This window comes from Triturus cristatus, chromosome 6 (assembly GCF_964204655.1).
Source record: "Triturus cristatus chromosome 6, aTriCri1.1, whole genome shotgun sequence".
NCBI classification, from domain to species: Eukaryota; Metazoa; Chordata; class Amphibia; order Caudata; family Salamandridae; genus Triturus; species Triturus cristatus.
In genome coordinates this window covers 1,322,156,603-1,322,182,966 of record NC_140589.1, presented here as the reverse complement: position 1 = coordinate 1,322,182,966, position 26,364 = coordinate 1,322,156,603, and the positions used below count along the sequence as shown (strand labels likewise).

At 46.6% G+C, this 26,364-nt stretch overlaps 1 protein-coding gene across 1 annotated transcript in view; it reads left to right on the top strand.

The window, feature by feature from the left end:
* Positions 1-13,807: 13,807 nt before the first annotated feature.
* LOC146821371 (uncharacterized) overlaps positions 13,808-26,364 on the top strand; it is a 128,148-nt gene continuing 115,591 nt past the window's right edge. The window contains exon 1 of the mRNA XM_085609838.1: positions 13,808-13,898. Within this exon, the coding sequence (XP_085465964.1) occupies positions 13,808-13,898 (91 nt within the window). The remainder of the gene's footprint in view (positions 13,899-26,364) is intronic.

Below are 26,364 nucleotides of genomic sequence, written 5' to 3'. Positions count from 1 at the left end.
TGTACACTGAGACCAGCGACCCCAACCCTGGAGCCACTAGGGGAGTGGTAGTGCCTCAGAGGTACAGTTCCTCCTAACTTTAGCTCATGACATCCCTCTAGCTGGGCAAACCAAAACCTGGGAAAAGCTAGTTAATCACTTTTACTGGCCCCAGAAGTCTCAGAAGGTGAAGGAGTGTGTCAGCTCCGTTGTCACCTGTCAAGCCAGTGGCAAGACAGGCAACCACCCAAAGGCCCCCTTAATTCAACTACCAGTGCCTGGGGTACCCTTTCAAAGGTTAGGTGTGGACATAGTGGGTCCACTTGAACCTCACACAGCATCAGGAAACAAATTCATTCTAGTGGTAGCGGGTCATGCCACTAGGTATCCTGAGGTAATTCCCCGTAGGACTTCTAGAGCTCCTGCAGTAGCCAAGGCCCTCATTGGTGTCTTCACCTGGGTAGGGTTTCCTAAGGAGGTGGTTTCAGACAGAGATTCCAACTTTTGGTTTGCTTACCCATAACATATGTGGAAAGAGTGTGGACTGCAGTACAAGTTTACTACACCCTATCATCCACAAACCACTGCCTTGTTGAGAGATTCAACAAGACATTGAAAGTCATGATTATGGGGCTCCCTGAAAAACTCAAAAGGAGATGGGATGTCCTCTTACCATGCTTGCTTTTCGCTTACAGAGAGGTGCCACGGAAGGGAGTAGGGTTTACCCCCTTTGAACTTCTCTTTGGCCATCCTTTGAGAGGACCAAGATATTGTGGACTATGTGCTTGGCCTAAGGTCCAGAAGGGCTGAGTACATGGAAAAGGCATCCACAAATCTTGAGGCCAGCCAGGAGCTTCAGAAGCACTGGTATGATCAAAAAACTGCACTGGTAGAATTTCAACCAGGGCCCCATTTGTGGGTTTTGGAGCCAGTGCCACCTAGGGCTCCCTAGGACAGATGGAGTGGCCCACTTACCCTATCCTAAAAAAAAGAGTGAGGTCACCTACTTCGTTGACCTGGGCACAAGCAGGACACCCAAAAGGGTTATCCATGTGAACCGCTTTAAACTCTATCATGGCAGGGCTGATATCACCATGCTGATGGTGACTGATGAGGATCAGGCGACAGAGAGTGAACCTCTCCCTGACCTCCACTCATACAGCCCAAATGATGGGTCAGTGGATGAATTTGTCTTTTCAGACACTCTCTCTGCCTAACAGTAGACTGATTGCAAGCAAGTCTTGCTGCAGTATCCAAAGCTATTTTCCTTGACCACTGGCAGACAAACTGTCCCCAAACCTTATCCACAGGGTGGAAGAGAAATGAGGTTCTGTGTGGACTAAATAGAGGGCTCAGCTCTGTCACCAAGACAGATGCTCACCCTATCCTAAGAGCAGATGAACTGATAGATACATTGGGTGCAGCCACATTTCTAAGTACTTTTAACTTAGCTGCAGGGTACTGGCAAATTGTCATGGCCCCAGGAGCAAAAGAAAAGACAGTATTCTCCACATCTGATGGGCATTATCAGTTTACTGTTAGGCCCTTTGGTTTAAAGACTGCCCCTGCCACCTTTAAGAGGTTGGTGAATCACGTCCTTGCTGGATTGGAGTCCTTTAGTGCAGCTAATCTGGATGATATTGCTGTCATTAGATCTACTTGGCAGGATCACCTGATCCACCTTGGGAAGGTTTTAAATGCCCTGCAAACTATCAAGGCATCCAAATGCCAGATAGGACAGGGAACTGTGGTGTACTTGGGCCACATTGTTGGTGGAGGCCAGGTATATCCCTTACAGCCCAAGATCCAGGCTATCCTGCACTGGGCAGCTCCAAAAACCCAGATCCAAGTCAAAGCATTCCTTGGCTTGATTGGGTACTTCAGGAGGTTTGTGAAGTGGTATGGGTCCATTGTGGCTCCCCTCACAGAACTCACCTCGAATAAGATGTCCAAAAAGGTGAACTGGACAGTTAGTTGTCAAACGACTTTTGACCCCCTGAAAGAGGTTATGTGCTCAGCACCAATTCTCAAAGTTCCAGACTATACCAAGCAGTTCATTGTGCAGAATGATGCCTCTGAGCTAGGGATAGGAGCGGTCCTATCCCAGACCAATGATAAAGGCCAAGACCAACCTGTTGCTTTTAGAAGCAGAAGGCTTATCCCCAGGGAGCAGCATTGGAGTGCTATTGAGAGGGAGGCATTTGCTGTGGTTTGGTCCCTGAAGAAGCTGAGACCATGCTTGTTTGGTACTCACTTCCTAGTTCAAACTGATCACAGACCTCTCAGATGGCTCATGTAGATGAAAGGTGAAAATCCTAAACTATTGAGGTGGTCCATCTCCCTACAGGGAATGGACTTTATACTTGAACACAGGCCTGGGACTGCCCATTCCAATGCAGATGGACTTTCCAGGTTCTTCCACTTAGATAATGAGGACTCTCTAGGGAAAGGTTAGTCTCATCCTCTTTCATGTGGGGGGGGAGGTGAGAAAGTGCCCTCTTTCTGCATGGTTGCCCCCACATTTTGCTGAATTGCTGATGTGCTTTGACTGAGTGTGCCCTGGGCTCCTGCTTACCAGGTACTCAGGGACTATGTTCGTTCCCTAAAACTGCAGTGAAGCCTAATCCCAATTGGCATATCTAGCCAGAGGTCAGCCCCTGGTAAATGGTACCACAGGTACCCAGGGCACTGTAGGAGAGAAGGCCTCTAAGGGCTGCAGCACTTTTTGTGCCACCCTTAGAGTTCCTATACCTTCACACTCACGCACTGCCTTTGTAGGCTGAGTGTGTTTGTGCAGAACAAAGTGAAGAGTCGACATGGCACACATCCCTGTAATGTTTTGAATTTATATAGTACCCCTGATGAAGGGCCAGGAAAGGCCCGAAATGTATTGGGTGTTAAAGATGAATTAATGAGGAATACGTATGTTTACTCCATGCTTTGGAATAAGGCCTGATGGCATTTCCCCTGCATTAAGGATATTGTTAACATATGAGGCCTCTCAAGTGACGAAGGATGAACATTGTATAAGGTCTAGCAACATATTTTTGGATTACATTGGAATAAAGACTGATAAAGTTGGTATAACTTTGTGGCAACTCGCTGTGCGTCCGGTATTGGGGTGAGTTGTCGCCCCAATTTTCGAATGTGTACACATCCCTGTGTGCCACGCCTACAACCCACTGCCCTGACATAGATCAGTCACCCTTCTATCTGGGTGCACTATACCAGTGGTGAGGGTACAGGGGCATGAGCCCTGTACCCCTGCAGTGTCTAAGTCCATTCTTAGACATTGTAAAGGCAGTGCTGCCATTAAGAGTATATGGTGCTGGGAGTTTGTCAATACAAACTCCACAGAACCATAATGGCTACACTGAAAACTGAGAAGTTTGGTATCAAACTTCTCAGCACATTAAACCCACACTGAGGCCAGTGTTGGATTTAATGAAAAATGCACACAGAGGGCATCTTAGAGATACCCCCCGAAAACTAACCTACCACTAGTGTCCAGGCTGAGTGGCTGCTTTCAGCTGCCACCACCATACATGTTTCTGGACCCCTGGGTCAAGAGCCTGCTGCTCTCGGGGGCCTACAAACAATGCACATCCTGGGACGAAGTGCCAAGCCTCCTCCCCCAGGATGGACAGGGTCCACAAAGGGGAAGTTTCAAAGGCTTGCCGCCTTTGCGAGCTTTCCCAGGCCACTTGTTGCTTTCAGCAACTGGTTCCCATTGGTTCTGACCCCCACTTTGGGCAGGAGAACCAGCGGGAAAGAACCAGCTGGAAAAAGAAGTGAGGTGTGCCCACCTCTGCCAACTCTACCCCTCAGGTGGGGAAGGCGAGGTGAAGCACGACTCTAAATCCCCACCATCTTGAAAATGGGGGGACTCAGCCAACCAGGGAAAGGCTTATGCCCCCCTCCCACTGGAGGGTGGCGTAATAGGGGGTGTACCCACCCCAGGGAAGAGACCCATTGGTCCCAACCTTTTACCTACCTGTAACGCCCCTAAATCTAGTATTTAGGGGCACCCCTGAACCTTGCTTCCTCAGACCAGAAGAAACTACAAGAAAAGAAAAAGAAGGATCGAACAGCTATGCCGAAGCTGACAAGAGGAAGACGCCCACTGACTTAGCCCCAGCCCTACTGGCCTGTATCCACCTCGAACCTGCTCCTGCGAAATCCCAGTGTGGCCTGCAGTCAGCAACCCCCAAAACCCCGGAGGACCTGCCTGCCTTCAACCACAAAGACTGTGTCTCCTGTGAACACCGGATTTGTTCATCCCCAACCTCTGGCTCCGGCCCAACACTGCAAATCTGCCCCACTCTACACCCGCCGTAAACTGCCTGAGCTTGAGTGGCCAAACACCATGAGGAGGTCCCCCCGGCAATCTTAAACCGAGAACCGGTGACCCCTGACCTGCCTCAAACCTCCAGCCGACGCCTGCAGCCTAAATCCGGAAGATCCCCCCAACCGCGAAGATCCGACCCTAAAAGACTCCCCTGCACCCAACGCCGCACGGCCTTGGGTGGTCCAAGTGATGGTGCCTAACCAACCCCCAAGATCCCAACTTACCTCTTGAAGTGGTGGTTGCACCCATAAGACATTCGTCCCCAAGCCTGCAGTGCCTTTGCAAACCGGAGGTTCCCCATTGTAAACAACAGGACGCCTGACATCAAAACAGCACCCTGCCGCCCTAGTGCCGCTGAGGGTGCACCTTAGTTGCTACTTTCTTTACCCATTTACCTTGAGCTGAAGTCTAGGAGCTTTGCTCCCACAACCAAATGGCCTGCTCATCAGCAGCCACCAACCCGGCCCCCTATCGCCCATTGGATAACATTGGGCCTCAGCACTCTTCACCCGGCTGCCCTAGTGCCGCTGAGGATGTAACAAGAGTGCATCCCTGACCCTGGGGGACCCCTGAGTCTACCCCCAGAACCTCAATTCCCACTACCGAATACTTGACCTAAAACCGATAACACTATTTTCCTCCATTGGATAACATTGACTGTTTTTCTTGGAAAAGTTTCTAAGTGTGGAGTTTGAAAACCTAAAGAAATTCTTTAAAAACGTACTAACTAACAAAAACGATTTTACTTGCCTGTTTACAGGAAATGTCACAGTGTAGTATCCAGGTATACTACAATGTGTAAGAAAAGTAATCTCAAAAGTAACTTACCTGTAATATGACTCAAAATCCTACAAAGTAATTGTACTGTATTTACAAAGCATTGCATTTCTCAGAAACAATACTGAAATTCAAAACAAAGTGCATTTACAATTGCAATCCAAACTGTGTTACAATCAGTATATTTACTGCAAAGTACTTATCACTTACCTGTACCAGGCATGCTTGGTTCTAGGAAATAAAATAACTAAAAGAATATTTTTTTACAAAAACAATTGGTCTGAAGTTCATTCTTTGAGTGTGTAAATTCATTTGTTGACTGAGTGTGTACAAAAAATGCTTAACACCGTCCTCTGATAAAGCCTTACTGCTCGACCACACTACCACAAATAGAGAGTGAGGTGCTATCTAACTTTACCTCTGCCTACCTTTGGGGTTGCACTGGACTCTGTGCACACTATACCTCACTTAGGTATAGTACATACTGAGCCAGCTTCCTACACTAGGCAGCTGAATATAGCGCCAGCGCAGGGAGAAATGCAGAGATGTGCTGTTTTATTGTAAATACGGTGCATCCCTGCGTTTCTAAAGTGACGGAGCGCGGCATTAGCAATTTTGGAGCTAATCTGCGCATTGACAATTGTTTTTGTTAAATATGCCCCAATGTCTGATGTTATTCCCTGTCATCATATTTTTGCAAATCCTGTGTCCGCTTGGTTATTATCCAAATTTAGTGTTCCTATCATCATTTCTTGTATTATTATACTATGATGACATTATGGTACCTGTTTTCTGTTGAGCTATTATAGAATCTTTAGCATGTGTTTGTTTTGTTAGCTTATTGTTTTTTGTCGGTTGTTATTGTTGGGAGGTGGGTGTGTTATGGCCTGTTCTCACCTTTTTTGTACTATCTCCCTAAGGTGATGTAATGCCTTGGAGCTTTGTTTACATCATGATCTTTGGAATGTGATGGGCACTTGGCAACAAGGAGATTCGCGAGTGAGAGGAGCTGTGCTGGCTGTACTGTCCTTGTGGTGGATGTATTAGAGAACCGAAGTTAACCTGTGTATGAGTGTTCTCTCAACACATTCAATGCTGATTACAAGTAGCTAGAGGGTGAGTTCCTCTACAGCTTTCCTTCAGTGTCACTTATTTCTAGCTCTAGGGATATGAGATGTTAATATGCCATTGTTTTATGGTTATTTAGTGTTTGATTACTTTAAATGTAGAAAGGACCCAAATGTTCAGCCATGTTTTTTTACATGATCAGCCACCATCCGCATGTTGGCGCTGAAATTCCACTCAATGAACTGTGTGAACCATGGACAGAGAAGTGGGAATCCTACTCACAGAACACTATTGATTGGATTGGATATGCACACAGCTGCCCACAAAAGCAGTAGGTGCAGGGTTGTGGGGTGTGGTGGCATGTTTGGCTCTCCCTCTCTGTACTGTATGGTTGGTAGAGTGGCCACAGCCTCTCGAAACCAGTGCCTCTAACACCAATCTAAGTGTACCCTCTGCATGGAGTCTGATACCTCCCTGTGTTAGAGACGAGCACTTTCTCCTCCCAAACACCCCACGAAAGTGCTGGAGTATTTCACCAGACCTTTCAGAGCTTTAGACGTTTTAGAACGTTTAATTCTAAAGAAAAATGGGCTGAAGAGGCATTATTGGACTGAATGTTTTCAAATCTTTCTCATGTGATGAGCTCCACTTGCGGAAAGAAGGGTAACTCGCATCACTTGCTCACTGTAGTCTTGCATTTGGTATTATTCATGCTGGCATAGGGTGGCATGAGTAGTGTAAGTAGGTCGTGTCAAAGTTGGACTAGTTGGATGTTTGCAGGAGTAGGGCTATCCATTCTGCTGCTCGAGGGCTTGCTGAACAATGACTAGGATTTTTTTTTCTTTCGGCTGATAATAAGGCCAACAGAAGACATTGCGAGCAACTACAGACGTGTTTCTTTTGAGGCTACTGCATCAGGTCAACAGAGCCTTCTTGTCCCATCATTAGATGTGGGTCAAGGAGGGCTGTGGTAACTAGCAGCAGGCTATGTGTCTGGCTAGTCTATTAGGTGTAGTATAAATGTTACACTACCTACTGCTGACTGCAAAACCCAATATTGTTTCCATTGTACCACGTCTAGAATACTACTAGGACACCCAGGGTGCTTTCGCCTTCTCCAGTCCTCCTTCTCTCACCAATTGATGTGGGAGATGGGGACCAGGACGTTTGACAGCATGATCTAAAGCCCGTCTTAGAAGCTCTGTTTCATGCAGGTAGGTTGTGGGAGTAGCCACTTTCTCTAATTTAATTATATTCCAAAGTCTTCCATCAGAGTCGCATGGTCTGTTTAGGCAGGTCATGGAGGGATGGAGAGGGTTGTGCGACGAAGGAGGAGTGTCAGCATGTCTAGGATAATGGACAGAGTTGATGCCGGGTAGCAAAATAAAGTAGGGCAATGTATTGGCGTGCCCAAGAAATATGTAGAGGGGCAGAGTGAACAGAAGAAGAGGGGCATGAAACAGTGAGCTAAAGATGTGGAAATGTGATAATATTCATTCTGAAAGAATATTTATGGCATCATGTGATCTGATTTTCATCTAGAAAAAATAATTAAATTTAAATAATATTTTATTTTAGGATTGTTATTTTTGATTTATAATATTCTTTAAAATGTATGTTTTTATTTGTTTTATGTGCACCTTGATGGTCTAATTACAGGACATGTGTGCATTATAAATAAATAATACATTGGGAAGAAAAGAGAAAGGCATAGCAGTGGGAGTGTTTGAGTGAGGGCGACAGGAAGGGACATGTCTCTCTCAGAGTGGATGTGTTTCTTCCAGATGGGGATACCTGGAGTATACTTAATGATTGCCTTAATCAGGAAGTAAAGGAATGGTGACTAACAGAACAAAGAAATTACATATTTATTGAGGAGTTAAATAAGGTACTGTGTGTTGCCCCTCAGAGCGTTTGGCAGATGAAACTACAATTGCTGATGAAAGTAGGTTGGCGTCTAGCAAGACAGGATCAGTGACCTTTCCCACCGTTCACTATATTGAGTCTGCAAGATCACCCTTTCTCACTGAAACCTATCCAAGGGTATCACAGCATGTGTGCTACTTTGTTAGGTAGTGCCTAATGATGTTATCGAGAGATAGAATTTGAAAGGGTAAACATGAAAGAAAACATACTCGAGGGCATCTAACAATTTTTTTTCATAAGTTAGCCACTATTATTGTTTGAGGCAATGATTGATGACTCTCATCTTGCCCCATTATTGAAACAACCTTTTAAGCCTTTCTGGCATTTACAGTGCACATGTCCAAAACAGGAGGGGGATATTCCTTGTACAATTTTAGAAGCATATGGCCAAACAGAAAGAATTTAAATGATGAAAATAAGCCTTTTGCTATTAAAAACAACGTTTTGTACTTCACAAAGTACATTAAAGAAAAAATTATGATTAGAATATATAATAAAAAAGCTAGATAAAATTGTGAAAGACCAGTTGGTCCACAGGATCATTGGCATTTTATAAACTTCATTGTTAAGAGCAAGGAGACATTGTAGCTTAAAACTTTATTTATACAGTTTTATAACAATGAAACAATACAGAAGAAGCACAAAGGAAATGTACAAGGGACTGAAGAGATACAAAATAATTATCAGCACATACAATACATAAAGCAATTCATGCCAGTGCACATTATATATGAAATAAATTACACCTATTAAAGTCAACGTGAACAAATCAATAAGTGGAGAGAGAGCATGAGATGGAGTATGAAGAAGAACAGGCAGCTACACTGCTTCACCAACTTAAAGGGCAACCCGATAGTGGCCATGTTGAAGTAAACACCAGAGTCATCACAATGAATACATGTATGTTCCCAGTCATGCGTTGAACTCAGTGGAGTATGCATCAACCATGCTCGGGTCCCTCTATAGCAATAGGGAAAAACAGCAAATAGTCTTGCAGTTGTTGCGATATGTTCTTGGGTCTGGAGGCTGGTGGTTGTAATGTAGCATATAGATCACTCGTGGTATCTCAATATACCAAATCACGATTCCACCTCTTTGCCGTCGGGGCGGTAGGGCTGCCCTAGAGCAGAGACACCTAACGTTTAGCCAATAACAGAGCAATAGCGGAATAACGTCAGACTCCTGCAGGCAATAGCTTAACATAGCCTAATAATGCCATTAGTGGGGTCGCAGTAAGTGCAAAATCAATCATCTGCGATAAAATGTTAAACAATTCCTCCCAATAAGAAAGTATCAGGGCACAGTTACGGGCCAGATGTTCCGCCTCGATTTGGCAGGGTCAGTTTTGCGATGAGATGTGGGGTAGTATATGCTCAGTGTAGGTATTTAAAGTGCATTAGCTTGTGTTGAAGGTTATTGGAGACAAACCGTGCCTGTTCATAACAATAGTACCATGTCACGTCCAGTAGGGGGTTCCCCAAGTCTTTCCCCCATGCAACCCAAGCCCCCCCCCACCCGGTCAGGTCTCAGTAGGAAAGATGAATGGTATAATAGATAAACCAAATAGGCATTATCAGGGGACATAATTACCATAGTAGGTGGTGGGAAGTCCAAAGGCTCCGTAGGAAAGGACGTGAGTGTAGCATGCACGGTGTTGAATAGTCAATGCAGAATGAATCTGTCCATATAGGACACATCAATCCCCTCTGTCAACAAAGAGATTGCCCAGTGTGTGAAGCCAACACGTGTCCAATGTTTGCTCAGTGAATGCCTCCACAGTCATCGGAAGCCAAGGATTATCTGGTAGAGGACTATGTGGGGAATATAATAAGTCAAAGCCCAGGTAACGTTTGAGTCTGGTACAGGCCCAGTGTATAGTAGGGACCATCTGTATTTCTGATGGAGTCCTGGAGAGGCCTTGCGGCATAATGGTTGAAAGGGGATATGGGTGGGCCTGAGTCCATTCCGGCTTTAGGAATTGCAAGCGAGCATCCGGGTGGTACCAATAAAATGCAAACTGAGCCTGTGCTATAAGATAGTAGAGATAGAAGTCAGGGACGCCAAATCCCCCGCACGTAGGGCAAGGTTAATGTTTGCCAGCTAATTATTGGTTGTTTACCGGCCCAGACTAGCCGTATGAGCATGCTACACAAAGTGTCAAAAAATCGCCCGTCAGGACTATGGGGATATTAATAAATAGATAGAAAAACCGAGGTAACACCACCATCTTGATGATGGCAATTCTGCCAGCAATGGATAAGGGGAGTTTAATCCACTGATCGATTTGGGATAAAAGCCTATCGATAGCAGGGCCATAATTGAGGTCGAAGACCTCTGCGTTGTCCTGATGCAGATAGATGCCCAGGTATTTGGGGGAATCTGTGCACAACTGTGAAGAAACTCAAGGGGACAGGGGACAGTGGCCTCCGCCACTGGAAAAAAATCAGATTTACTATAATAGTAAGTCCCAAAAATACCCCAAATCGGATGACCTCTCGGAGAATGGGAGAAAGATTGAATTTCGGGTCTCTGGCAAAGAGCATTACGACATCTGCATATAGGGAAGCCAAAAGGGGGCCATGATGGAAGTGCAATCCGCATGCCTAATGGCACTCCTGGAAATTACGCACCAGGGGATCTATGACGATGATAAATAATAGGGGCGAGAGAGGATACCCATGTCTAGTGCCTCGTGAGAGTGTGAACTGGTCGGGTAATGCGCCATTCACCTTGAGTCGGGCCCATGGGGCAGTATAGAGTAGACAGACAAGGTCCTGGAAGCCCTTTGGCACACCCAGTTTCCGTAGCATAGCATGCAAAAAGGATCATTCCAGCGACTCAAACGGCTTCTCGGCGTTGAGTAAAACTGCTGTAGCGGGTGATCAGGAGTTATTTGGTTAAGGACACCGAATACAATTTGGAGAATAACCAATGTAGAGCGATTTGGAACAAATCCAGATTGCAATGGGGAGATTATGCTGTCCATAAGAAGGGAGAGGCGAGTAGCAAGGACCTTAGCTAAAATGTTGTTGTGATTTAGCAGGGACAAGGGTCTGTATGCGGTGCAACTCTGTGGAGATTTGCCTGGTTTAAGTAAAAGAGTTATCACCGACTCACGCATTGTGGGGGGGAATTCCTTGTGTTAATGATTCTGCATAGACTTTTAGCAGGTGAGGGATCAATAAAGACTTATAGGCCTTGTAAAAATCACCTGTGAAGCTATCCAAACCTGGGGCGCGAGTGCCGCTAAGCTCGTCAATGGCATGCAAAATCTCGTCATAGGAGATGGGCGAGGTGAGGAACTGTTGGTGTCCCTCATACAGCCATACCATAGCTACCTCTGCTAAATAATCATCTAGCACCTCATCAGTCGCAAAGCTGCAGGACGTATACAGATGAGAGTAATAGGAGAGGAAGGCATCATAGATGTCTTTGCTATGTGTAACTTAGGAACCATCATCCAGCTGTAAGTGCGTGATGAAGGAAGCCTGATATGGGGGGCAGAGCAGTCTAGCTAGCATGAGGCTGTGTCTCTCACCCTCACCGTAAACTCACACCCGTGCATATTTGCCCAGACGGTTCACCTTGCGAGCTGCCAGATCATGAAATTCGTAGAGCAGTGCCTCGCATCAGTGCAACACCAGGGGTGGGGAAGTCGGTTAGCAATCAAGGTCTGTGCGTCGAGTTCTTCTAGTGCACGTTCAATTGCCACTAGTTCCCCATGTATGGATCGAATTACTACTGAGTGCTTGGCAATGCAAACTCCCCTGATATAAGCTTTAAAAGCCTCCCAGAGTACCCAATGTTGTGATACGGTTCCAGTATTGAGCGCAAAGTATTCCACAACTGCATCACAAACCTCCACTCGAAAAATGTTGTCCAGAAACGCGCCTGTAGGGAATCGCCTGGTGGACGGGTGGCACAATGTTGTGGAAGTGAAGGGTCAAAAGCACCGGAGAGTGGTCTGATAAGGTCTGGGGGAGATGCTCAGCATCGGTAATCGTAAGCAACAAGTCGGGGTAAGATACCAATGGTCAATATGTGACCATGTACCATGGGGAGCAGAATAAAAAGTATATGCCATATTGAGTGGATATCTGGGGCACAAGGCATCAGCGAGGTGAAAGGTTTGCAAAAGAGATGAAAGCACCTGTGTAGATTGGGGCTTGGTCACATGTCTGGTAACAGCTAGTTAATGGGAAGTACAGAGAGTTAAATCAAGTCGCTCCCCATTATTATGCTGACTGCAGACAAACGGGTAATATGTGTGGAAATGTTCAAAAAGAAATCGGGTGTATTCACATTAGTGGTATAGATATTGACCAGTAAAAGGGATGTGGTGGCTAGTGTGCTGGAAACGAACAAATAGTGGCCCTCTGGATCCGCAATGAGTTCACGCACCCTGAAAGGGATTGCGCTATGGATTGAGATACAGACACCCCTGGAGTATGTGCTATAGTTAGCAAAAAAGTAATTACCCGCTAGTTTGATACATAGCGATTGGGGGAATTCAGAGCACAATGGGTTTCTTGTAGGAAGGCCAACTGGGTACTGTGTCTGGTCAGGTAGGACAACACCTGCCATCCCATCTGAGGATTAGTCAGTCCTCTTACGTTCCAGGTCATGCACCTCAGTGTTATCGCCTTATCTAGAACATGAGTAAAAGAGACAGGTGGCATGCCGATGCAGCCACAGTAGTTAGTTACACAACTGAATCCAGTAATAATCAATCTGACACAGCAGTGTGGTGGCAAACATGAGCAGGCAAAGAGGAGATTCACAGGTCTGCCTGGTCATGGGAGGCAGGAGAAGAAGACTCCCCACCGCTCTGTGATCTGGACCCAAAATGTTACTGTTAACAGATGTTTGTAGATTTAGCAGGAGAGTCAAAAAAGTGATAGTTGCCATTAATTTGGATTCATAGTCACGGAGGGTACAATATACATAGGACATATTAGTTTTCTGGAGTGTGCGCTTAACATCACAGAATATATGGCGCATCTCCAGCACAATTGGGGTGAAGTCTGGGAAAAAAGATATGGTCACACCCTGGTGTTGTATTTGCTCCCTGTCACATGCAAGACGTAGAACTGTGTCTCAGTCATGATAGTTAAGAAGTTTCACGATGATCAAGCGTGGCCGAGTGCCAGGTGCTGGTCACAGGCCAAGTGTTCTTTGGGCCCTCTCAACTGCAAATGTGGACGAAAATGCCTCTCTTCCAAAGAGTTCCTCGAGTAGATGTTTCACATAGGTATTCATGCGGCCAGTATTGGTAGATTCTGCTATTCCTGCAATGCGGATATTATTCCAATGCAAACATACCTTCAAGTCATCAGCTTTAGCGGCCACCGTCTTGAGTAGTCTCCTAAACTTCTCGATACACTTGTTGGTCCTGGGACTGACATCCTCGAGGTTGGAGACATGCTACTCCGTGGCACTGAGCTGAGTCTCATGCTGGTCAAGACGTTTGTGCATGCTCTCCAGCCAGGCTGAGAGCGCCTCGAAACGAGAGTCAATTGATTTGAAGTTGGCTTTCAGTTCAGCCATTATGGCCACTGTGCCTTCCAATGCCGGTGCGCCCGCCATAGATTATCTTAGGGAATCCCCCTGGGGACCATTACCCGCCCCACGCAAGGGGGTCTTGGCCGCATCAAAAGACAGCAGGTGCTGCTTGGGATTGCTGCGCCCCATTGGAAGTAGAACTGTCCTATGCCAGGTGCTAACGTTACAGGGGGAGAGGAACAGAGAGTGCCAGCCAAGCAAAGCGAGGACAAACATCAGCAGGTCATCGCCAAACGAGGTAAGTAGATTGTGGGTAGGCCACTATGTACAAGACCGGTCTCGTAAAACTATAGGTGCGTTCCTATGGTGGGAACAAATGGTCAGTAGAATCTATATATGGAAAATGACATAGGGCCTGTTAAGTAAAATTGAGCACGGGAGCAGAGAGGCATGCTAGGTCTGGTAAGATAATGAATATTGGCATGATGCTTCTCATCCTTCCAGCTGCAGTCTGGATTGCACACATGGTGGGAAATAGGCAGATGCAGAGGGACATCAGTGTGATGACAGGAGTGGCGTTCATGCAACAGGACTCACGTGGCCCCATCTGCCGCAGAGCTGGTAACCCAGAGGAGCCTGCAGGGACATGGATGACAGGAGAGGAGCCGCGGGGCACCAGGGTTGACAGAGCAAGTAGCTCACCGCCGTAATCTGGAGCCTCGTGTCACCCAGCAGCAGGGTGCCTGCTGCCGATAGTCGTGAGCACCCAGAGCCAGGCCTCGAAGGAGGAGGACATGAAGATGGCCCTACCTCTATTAGGGGGCAGCCGACAGGCCCAATCTTGGCCCTGGCCTCAGGCTCGCCCCGACCCCTGTCGTCACGGGGCTTCCGAGGGCCGCATCAGCCCATGACTACTGCAACCCGAAGCACCCTGCCACTTCCTCGCAGCAGGAAACAGGCTGGATAGCCGGCCCCAGGAGGTCAAAGTGTGCTGATTCCTTCGTTGGCACTCCGAGAAAGATTCAGGAGGCGGAGGTAGGCTGCAAAATGGTGGCGGGTTCTCCAGAGCTTCAAGGTCCTAGGCCTGCCCATGCCCCCCGGACAAGGAGACAATGTAAATACTCCCATTAACCATGTCATAGGAATTTACCACCTGTCCCACTAGTCAGCATAAACTATACTGTGCGGCCATTTCTCCTCAGACAGAGAAGAGTAAGGAGGCTTCTCTGGTTGCTCTGCTCTTTAGGACATAAACACTGGTATTTGAAGTCTATCAATTCTTGTCAATCTACCTCTGTGGATTCCAATCCATATTCTTGTTTTGTAGAGTTTTGTGTAATGAATCTGTCCTCTTGTGAGAGTCAGTAACCTATTTTTGGGAATGGCAGTCTGTATCTTTCAAAGACCTTATTCTTAATAGGCTCATCCTGTGCTGAGAAGTAGCAGACTCATCCATTTGGATAAATCAGAAACTAAAGAAATAACCTACAATGTTGAGCACGCAAGTTTCTGATTTATTGAAGATTTTTTTAAGAGCGCTCTATGTTGCCTTTCGGTTACTAAAGAGTACTTGATTGAGGAAATCAATTTACTGATATGGGGAGGTTGTAGACTTATCAGACAGGTTCAGTGAAGCATTCGCGTCTGGTGTTAATATATCGAGTCTGCAAGATCACCCTTGCTAAAGAACAAAGGCATCTCCGTGTATCTCAGCATGTATGTTCCTCAAACAGGTGGTGCCTGATAATGTTACTGAGGGACAGAATGAGTGGCCTGAGCCATAGAAGACAAGACTCCTGAGGGCATCTAACACTTTTTTGGGAGATTTAACCACTTTCATTGCTTGAGAACAGAGGTTAATGAACCTCTACTTGCCCCGTTAACAATATTCATGTTTTATGTTTCAAAAAAACCCACGAGGTTTAAAGCAAAACTGGGAGTTTAGCCCTGGGCAACTCTTGCTGCTTTTTTGTCAGTGTGAGAAGGAATAGTGCCTCCAGCATTTGTAATGCAATGGCCATAACAGGAGACTGATATTCTTTCTATAATTCTGGAAACACATGGTTAAACATAATTCACTGAAATGAGAAAAAGATACCTTTTTTGCAAAAAATATCATTTTGTGCTTTACACAGAGTGAACTAAAGAATAACACCGAAATATAAGGTATAGTAAAGACAGAAAACAGGGAGATGCTTATTAGTCTTTAGTCATTGGCTTTTTACAAACCTCACTGTGAATATCAAGGAAATATAGAAATGGCCTCATCAGCCATGTCATGGTGAGTTCCCCCCGTCCCTCAATGTGCCTAAATCTAGCTGTGTGACCATTTCTGCCCAGAGAGGGGTGAGGTAGGTGGTTTCACAGGTTGTTCTGATATGTAGGACAGAAACATTGGTCTTCAGAGTCTATTGTTTTCTTGGAGACTTTTATCCGTGGTTCCTAACTAACTGTTTTGTTTTGTAGAGCTTGATCTATAAAACTCAAACTTCTTGAGAGAGATCCCCAGCTATCAAGGCTGAAGCTCATAATTACTTGAGGCAGCAGCTTCACTGGTGTAGAAAAAAGGTTCACTTTGGGGTATTTTGGACAGTTGCTTGGCCGTGTGAAAACTGAACGCTGTCACATTTTCACAAAAGTAAGTTGAGTTTTTTTTCTCAAACAAATATTTAAATAATAAAATGGTGACCCGGTTATACAATTGCATGCAAAACAACATTTCTATTCACAGTGTAGTCAGCCTAAAATCATGCAGAGTTGCAGTAAAAGAACAAAGAGGACAAATGGAAGTGAGAAATGGGAACTGTATGTATTATAAGTAAATAACAAGTGTGGAAGAAAAGATGTCACAATGGACGATCAAGTGAGGGAGACAGGAAGGGAAATTGGGAAGACAATGAGAGTCAAAATGTATGAGGGAGAATAAGTGAATTAATGCATTCTGACCAATGCATCAAAGAAAATGAACAGTTTCAAAACACATAGATGTCTGAAGAGAGGAATAGGATATGATAGTTTCAGCTCTCCTATCTGCTTCTCCCCAAACAACCATCTTTTCTTTTACAGACGGGAATATTGTAAAAAAAATATCGTGAACACATGTTTTTTAATTCTCTTTTTATTAATCCTCATTTCATCTGAAAACTGTGCTATTTTAGGTATGACATTTCTTTACAGAAGAAGAGAATTGACAGGCATATAGGATGTGAGGTAAAGTTTCTCTTCCTCTCAGCATGTAGGAGATTCTTTGAAGATTGCACACCCAAAGCTTGCTGATTGCCTCAGAATTTAAAGGAATGATACCTAAATGAGCAAAAAAAGTGCAGATTTACAAGAAAATACAATTTTATGATAAGAGGAGGTTGGAGTCCAGTTAGACAGGATCAATGAACTGTTCCTATCGGTCACGACATGGCCTGTCTCACCAAAACCTATTTGTGGATATCACAAAATATGCTACTCAAACAGATGCCTCATGATAATACGGAGGGTGGGACAGAATTTTCAAAGGCCGCATCTTGGGGGAAAAACATATTGAAGGCCAACTAACACATTCCCGCAAATGTACCCTCTTTCATTGCTTGAGGACAACGGTTCATGGCCCTCACCTTGCTCCATTATTGAAACAATATGCCTTCTTAAGCTCTAGCTTCTGCACAGTTGCACCAAAAGTAGGGGGATGTTTTTCCTTTTTAAACCTTTATTTTACAATTTTATAACACAGTACAGAGAACCAGGCAGCAAGTTGTGGTGAGTACAGTGAGCACAGAAACCAAGAACAATTTTACATATGACACTGTTGAAACCACCAGACACATTAGGCTCCTCAATAGGACATAGGGCCTCACCCCACAGGACTGTAATCCCCCTTCCCTTCAGCACGTCCCTTTGTGGACCCTCATCCATACATTCCTTCCCAGTACCGTCTGCCCCTTCACTTTCCGAAGAGGGCCAATCCGATATTGTATTTAGGAGCACACCACATAAGTCTCTCCAATCTGTTAGATACTCTGCTAACTGGTCATCACATCTCTGTAGCATCATATGAATTTCTTCTGCTAGTGACCACTCCATTATATGCCAGTGTATTATCTCAGGTGCTCGGTGACCCATCCATGTAATGGCAACCCTACGTCTAGCCAATACTAATGCCAATTGTGAAAAATTATATTGCGTAAAGTCGGCACTGTCTGCACCACATCGGGGACAGCTATAGGGGATAAACGAAGAAGGGCCCTAGGTGTGAGGTAGGTCTTGTAAAAGAAATGTCAGTGTACCAACTGAAATCAAGCATTGTTGTAGACAGTAAGTGTTAGTTCCTTAACCTGTGTCCAATCCCTGTCAGACAGTGGTGTGTCGAGGTCCAAATCCCATGTGAAACCCTCCCGGGGAAGGGTCGCTGTGCCCTCTGCCCACATGCCAAGGGATAGCAAGGATATTAAGTGACGCCCAGTGACACATTTCAGTAAGACTCCAAGTGTTTATGTGGGAACGGGGGCTCAGGGTATGAAGGCCAGGTGGTCCTAGCTACGTCGGCCAGGTTATCATGTCGTAAGAAGTGACCAGGGCCAAGCGTGAATTCCTGGCTTGCCTCCTCAAAAGTGATGAATGCTTCTCCAGGGTACAAGTCTCCAAAAAGCGCTCACCCACCCTCCTGCCATGCTTGAAAGGATATATTGCCTAATAACTGACTAATTGGTTTTAATGTCCATATGTCAAGTTGCCTGTGGAATGGGGCCCGCTTTAAGATGGTCTGCATGAAACATTGGCAGATAAAAGCTGTTTGTCGCACTATGTACAGGTGTCCACAGACGTCCCAGCCCCCTCCATCAGCGATTACGGTAAGCGGCCCACTGCTGCACTGCCCGACAGTAGCCTATTTTCCCAATTTTCAGCCAGATCAAGCCACCTAACCGCAAGTTGAAGATGTGTGGCATCGTCATATAATTCTAGACCCGGAACTTCCAATCCCCCATCTTCATAATGTTTGGTTAAGGCCATCAGAGCTACCCTGCTGAGCGGCTCGCCCAGAGGGGCACATTTAAGTGGGAGTTGAGCTGCTTAAATTGTGTGCAGTAGGGGACAAAGTGAGGTTTGCTGCACGTAGAGACTTCGTGGAAGGAACACCATTTTTGCAATAGCCGTCCGGACCATTAGGGAGAGGGGCAAGGTGGTCCAAAAAGTTACTGATGTCCTCAAGGACTCCCAAATACAGAAATTGCTCTAATTCACACCGCAGTTCCAAAACAGGTAAACGATACACACATCATACACCGGTATGCCTATGAGAGAAACAAGTGGGAATATTAAGGACTTATTTCAGTTCACACGAAGACCCGAGATGTTTCCAAAATCATCTAGCAGCTTTAGAAGCTGCGGCAAGGTGACCCTAGGGAAGGAAAGATAAAACAAGCATTGGCATAGCCAATAGGTCTCGCCTTTGGGACCTTATAAAAGGTTTAGCTATGCAACAGTTGCATAACTAAATACTTATAAGGTCCCAAAAGCGAGACCTATTGGCTATGCAAAGCGGCCGCGAAAGTGATGGCGATCGCGATCAAACATCAAAGCGGCCGTGCGGCCGCGAAAGTGAAAGTAATCGTGGTAAAGCGCGGTGCGCTCCCCCGCGCACATGCCCTGTAGCTCTAGGCTGGCCTGGTAGCTCTTTTTAGAGCCCTCTCAATAAGTCTCGCCAGACCAGCGCATGCGCTGGGTCAGGCGAGACCTAACAAAGCCTTATCCCCATATAGGGAAATGACATGTTGAACCTCACCCAACCATATGCCCCAGTCGTGTAGTTCCTGGTGTGCCCAAATAGCTAATAACGCTATCACCAATGAGTGTCCACTACTCCGAGCGCCATTGCCCCACCCTTACCCTTGCAGTCAGGTTTGTATAGAGGAGCCAAACCAAACCGCAGTACCGAGGGCCAAAACCCATGATCTGAAGCACCTGGTGTAAATAACCCCAATCCACAGTGCCGAAGGCCTTTTCCAGATCAATCGACACAAGCGCAAGTTCTTCGTTGAATGTCTTGTGTAAAACATGCGTCAGACACCTAAAGTTCATGCTGGTGCTTCTTCCCGGGATAAAATCACACTGGTCCTTGTGAACCAAACATTGCATATGTGGCGATAAAGGAACAGCTAGTGTCTTGCGTAGTATTTTCATGTGTGTGTTTATTATAGTGGGAGGTCTGAATGCTGTAGTCAGTAGCGTCACCCCCCGTTTAAGCAGCATACAGATCTCACCTTCCCGCATCATAGAAGGTAAAACACCCAATTCTGAAGCCTCAGTAAAAACCTCCAGGAGGCCCTGTAGGTGAGTAGGATCTGCTTCACATAGGTACCCCCACTTTTTGCTGGTATTTCACTGTTTACCGACCTTAGTCTGGCTGTGGCCCTGCTAATCAGGACCCCAGCCTAGCTGCTTCCTCTCTAAAATGGTTTCCATGTACATTAGGTACATCTCTAAATGGATTCTGGAGTGCCGTATGAGTTCTTAGTATATGGTATACTATGTACCTAGGGCATAGGTACCTCAGAGGCCTACCAGGTGCTGAAGCATGTATTATGCCACCCCTGGGAAGCACTCCAAAATGGCACCACAGGTCTGCTACTGCAGCCTGGGTAAGGGCGTGCTTGCATCCCTTACAGTGGTATAAGCTACCTATATCACTACCATTGCACACACATATAAAACCTATAAGTCACTCCTATGGCAGGCCTTAACAATCCTGAAGGCAAAGTGCTTGGTTTTTATGTGAGACGGTGCCCCTGCATGAGCAGAACCCCTCTGCAGCGTTCGGAGTACCTCCTCTGATGCTGTTTGTGGTGCAGCCTGACCATATACTCTTAAGTGCATTATAACCTCGTGGTAAATGCTAACTTTGGGATGGCTGCACAGAAACATGTCGTGTTTGGTGTCAAACGCTTTGGAATACTACCCCCCCCCCCGCCAGTTCTGGTGGTGGGGGTAGCATTCCACCCTTCTAGAGGGAGAGACATGTTCACACCGGTCTAACCCGGTAGGACTTTCTACAGCCCTGGCATCACAAAATGGATGCCTCTGCCACAGACACAGGTCTGGGCTCCTGCTGCTGACCGAAACTCTGGCAGGGGTGGCCTGGACAATAGGTTTCCTGTCCCAGGGAGGTGTAACCACCTCCCCAGACAGGCAGATGTGTATTGGGGTTGGGCGGGAGCACTCTCTGGTGCTTTGAAGTCCTGCATTGGGGGCAGACTTGGTGTCCCTGTGCATAGTCCAGTTCAAACCGGTTGCAGGGGCTACCTGCCCCTGCTCTGGCGTGAAACTGGACAACGGAAATGGGTGTAACCACCCCTCTTTCCAAACCCTCCCATAGGTGGGTCCCTAGAGTATGTCCAACCCCCAAACTTTGTATAAGTATGAGAACCCAGTCCTTGAGATTTTAGATTACCCTGGACGAAACTCTGCAATATATATCCTGGACCTTCAACGTTCTACTTTGCTTAGAAGACTGAAGAAATCTCCCTTGGGGTCAAGGAGTGACTCCCCTGCTTGGCAGGCACCAAAGAAGCAACTGACCGGTCTGCATCGCTGAAGCTCCCGCCGTACGCCGAAGTCTTTGCATCACCAGAGGTGGATTTCCAGACTTCCCTGAGGCTACCGTGAGTCCTCAGCTAAGCTGAGGCCCGTGGCTATCGTGGGTGATGTGGAACCGTGACCCCTGGACACCGTGAACTTTTGCAGCAACACTATATTCTGGGTCTTCTTCAAAGTTGTGCTTTGGGTTCTGAGTAGCCCCAGCCTTGAGCACCTCCTGCACCGAAGATTGCTGGCCTCCACTCCACGAGTGACCCGTGGGCCAGGTTCAAATGCGACCGCTCGAGGCTCCTTCGCGATCCCTAGCCTGTTGGCTAGTAGGTCCCCATGAAGGCAACTCCTCTTCTGATTGGGCTTTTCTAGTTGCACCAGATGTGCCCCAACTTACCCTTGCTGGGTGTGTCCCCCAGACCTTGCTGGTCTGCACCGACGTCCTTTCTCTGCTTTCAAGTAACTTGCCGTTGCCAAGGCCTGTTGGTTCCAATCTCGTCGCCGACACCACAGCACTCGACAGACTTTGTGGGACAGCTCGAATCCAGCTCCTGGTTGTCATCGGCACCTCCTGGACCTCGTGGCTGAAGAGTCAAGACACCCATCAACTCACCTGAAGCACCCGACATCTGTGGGCATTGGTCCATCCTGCCCTTGGTCACTGGTAAGTGACCCAGACTCTGTCCCCTCTTCTTTCATGTTCCTTCCATCCTAGATCCAAGCTTGGATCAATTCGGACACTTCTCCTCTTCACGGCAGCAGCACTTCTTCACCAGCTTCCATTGAAACCGACGACGCGACACCAAAAGACACCTATGCACCCGGCTTCCCTGGGTGAGGTAACATGAGTACTCCAGTGCTCCCGTGGGTGCTAGCCCTAGAACTGCCTAAGTCCAAAAGGGTTTGGTCCTAACTCGATTCTAAGTGTCCCTAAACTTTAATTTTCCAACCACGACATTGCTCATAGAAGCTAACGGGAACCCGTGGTTGTGTTTACACACTGCACACGGCCCCCGTGGGTCCCCTGCATCACTACCATGGGGGGGTTCCTTCGGGTCCCAGCAATTCTACAGGCTCTAGACCTTGTGTCTAGTTCAGTCGTGGTTCTTATACCACTTTATTGGTATATGGTTTGGTACGCCCCTAAGGCCCAAACGTGTATTTGTGCTATTACTGTTGATTGCTAACTTGTAGTACTTCGAACTCCAGTCTCATAAAGAGACTGGAGGGGTGTGTTTTATCCTAAACACATATATTTTAAATATATACCTGGTGTGGTTGTCCTTTCATTTGGTCATTCAAGAGATTATAGACTGGTAAAACAAGCTGATTTACATTCCTTCAAGACTTAGCCTGAAGGCTGCTCCCACTTCCATTCTCTCCTCGTCTCCCTTTTCTACTTTCTGATCTTTCTATCTATTCGTTGAGCAGGTGTATATAAAAAAATTTCACCTCCAACTCGGAACAATGTCCTCATTGATTTAATAATTGCTCTCCATAGCTACCACTAGGATAGCTTTCAATAAAGGTTATCTTAAACCTATTCACCATAAGGGGTTGTTTGGACTGATACAAGGTGCCAACTATAATTAGTGGACAGCATATATCAGACCAACTTCTCACAGGCCCTGTGTTATTGTGGCTGAAAATGCCTGATAAAGCTCAGTCGGAAACCCTTCACCCTCTGGCGTCTTGGCCCGTGGAAGCATGTTAAGCACCTTGTAGTATTAACTGTTCATACATCTCCTCAGAAGAGACCCGTTCCAACTCAGGAGTGGCCAACCCTTCCAAAAAAGGGGAGTAGATACTCGCACTGACATTCTGATCTACCTTATATATACGCGCTGTAAGTGTGTGCAAACCACTTCCACAATACCCGCCCTGGAGGTAACCCTGGTCACATTCGGAGAGACTAAACTCGTCAGAATTGGGGGTGACTGCTCCCTACTCGAAATCCAGACCAATAAGTGCCCAGATTTATCGCCTTCACAATGCAATTATTGTCGATACTGCTTTAACGTGTATGTATTTGTCTAGTCTGTCCCAGATGTCAGAGATACATCCCCATATGTCTTGTTTATCCTGAAGCAAGGCCAGAGTAGTTGTATGCATCACATGGCTCAGAGCAAACATCTGCACTGACTCACACAGGTCGGCCTGGAGTTGTCCACAGACCCCACAGGACAGTCCCATACATGGCCCCTTAGCACTACCTTGAGTGCTTCCCACTCTACAGATCTATTCCCAGGCAACACTGTATGAGGAAGTATCTGCCCCACATCCGTCTCCATGTATGTGAGGGAAAGCGGGACTCCTGGGCCAACCAGATCAATGTGTCTCTGGCGTATGTGAAAAAGAAAGAATGGGAAATTTGACCTATCCATTTCTTGGCTAGTGTGGTGGCACTTGCATCGTTCATGTGAGTTTCCTGCTGGCATGCAATGTCAATTTTGTGGCACTTAAGAAAGGTGAGCATCTGGTATCTCTTTACATATGAGCCCAATCCCCAGAAATTCAGGTCAGGACTCTGTAAATGCCCCCCATTCCTGAGGTGAATGTGTACCATGCATCGTCACCCCACCCACCTCTCCAATGCTGATGAACCACTGTAAAAGTAAACAAACAACGTGAATAGGACTCCCCCACCCACCCTCGGACAAACATAGCACAAGCATATGTCTATCTATGTCCACCAATCATGCATGCCAGGACTCACACAGCATCCCTGGCAAGTCCAGCAGGAGCTGACTAAACACCCAACTGTCAAACAGCATCTCAGCCTGGCATTCATGGAATCATACTTCCCATCTTCACAATGAATATGTTGTCACGCACAAACACCAAGGCGTGGCACACGGTATAACTACAGAACTTTGATTATTTGCACTGCTTGGAAAATGAAACCGTGATACATGCTGTTTTGCATTGCATTTTAAGTGCTATATAGATACGATCTCATTTCAGATGTCTTTTAAAACTTGTTTTGAGTGTTTTTAGGAGGTATCTTTCTCAAATTTATGAAGCTTAATACTGTATGTGGTTTTCTTATATTTGCTCCGACTTTTATGGTTCAATTGAGCTAAATAAAGTATTTGATGATAAACTACAGAACTAATAGAAATTGGATGCACCCGCGACCCGGAGAATACTAGGCACACCCCATCCACCCCACGCATGACTCTTCAGCACCATGCCATACACCTTAACTGGTACATAAATTCACATCCACTGGACACCCAACTCACAATCCAACCCCATCTCCCCATATAGCCCTAGACATTTTGGTCATAGACCCTCAGTCTCGCCCACCATTCCAATTAGGGTATCAGGTACAATGTCCTGCACTTGACTGGAGGAATCTGTGTCCGCTCCATCTGGTTGCACCAGCGATTCTGCATCCCATGCTTCAGTTGGTCGGTCTATGGTGGAAAGTTGCCTAGTCCCAACCTCGATGATCATGATTTTTCAAGGTCTCAGAGTGCAAGAGTGAAGGCTGATCGCACTATCCTGGGGCTGTCTAGAAGGCTCGTGAATGCGGGTACCCCACATCTGGAGTGGTTAGCACCCGACAGGGAGTATGGAGGATCACCCCAATCTCAATCAATTCCCATACGTCTTTCGGTCGCTCGAAGAAGTGGGCCTTCCCTTGATGTAGAACTTTAAGCTTAGGTTGGTACAGGAGCATGTACCGAAGATTGAGAGCCCTCAATTTCTGCTTGAAGCTGAGATATGATTTACGTCATACCTGCACTTGTTTTGTATAGTCTGGGTAGGTGACAATTTTGGCACTGCCAAACTGGGTGACAGTCCCCTCCCTCGCTGCCCAAAGGATACAGTCTCTGTCACAGTAGTTTAAGATCTTAGTAGTGAGTGCCCGAGGAGGCGCCTCCGTGTGAAGAGGTGGCACCAGGACCCTGTGAGCTCTTTACCCCACAAAAAATTTGGAGAGGCCTTCTGATCTAAATTCTGTCTTCACCCAGTTTTCAAAAAATTGCTCCGTGAAGAGTTCTTCTGCCTTTTTGGGAAGCCTAAGAGTCGAATGGTGCTTTGATGAGAGCGCCCTTCTGCGTCCTTGTCCCGTTGCTCTCAGTCCACTGTGATGGAGTCAAGTTGGGCAACTTGGTGTTTGAGGGACTTTATCTCCCCCTGTAATTCAGTGATATTACCCTATGCTGATTTGACTTTATCAGCTACCTTCCGTACATCTGCACGGAGAAGGTGGACGTCAATAGAGACTGTTTCCATCTTATGTTCCAGGGCAGTACGTGATCCCTGTATGGCTGCCAGCTTCTGTTCTAGTGAGTTCTTCATCCCCTTCTGGTTTGTCACGGACATTTTGTGTGTCCGCCTGCCACGTTATCCTCTGGGTAAGCTGATGCGGGGTAGTATATTGCGGTATGGTGTTGGGCACTTAAGCCTTCGCTGCCTTGTCCTTCCCCATGAGTGCTGTCGGCCTCCTCAGCGTGACCTAATCTCCAGCGATGCAGTGAGTGCCATACTTTCACCTTAGGCTACGGCCTCAATGCCACACCTGGGGTCGCCCCCCACGCCCACCCAAGTATGCAGACGAACAGCGGCGTTGAACAGCCCCAACTTCAAATTTCTGTGCAGCTTCACAGCATCCAGGTGGGCGGTGAGGAGTGGAGGTGAGCTCAGTCACAAATTGCCACACGCTAAGGCCCAAGTGCAATCTGGGGCCCCCACGACCTATCTCAGGCAAAGTAATGCAGTTAGGAGCAGGATGAGATCAGCCCCTCTATAGGGCAAGCAGACCTGGGTCCATTATTGTAGTATTCTGATGTTATGGTTTCTCCCCTATGTTATCCTGTTCCCTAGCTGCTCAGCCTGTGTGAGTGTTCTGAGTGGAATGTTGGTGTGTGGGCTATGTGTGAAATGCCTGTGTGACTGGATGAGTGATGACAGTTGGTGAGAGGGGCTAAGCAGCTAGCAGGCTGCTCGTGGTGGGGCTGTTGATATCAGCTTACAGGACTTATATACCTGTTAATGATGACTTGTCTATTTACCTGAATAAACCTACTTGGATTACAACATACCAGCGTGTCTTCATTACTACAATTATGTGTTATGGCTTTCTGTTGCGGGGTCATCCACTCGCTACACCAGTCATGGCAGTAGTTTCAATCGAAGTACCTGGATGAGTGAGCACACTCCACGCAGCTCCCATGGCC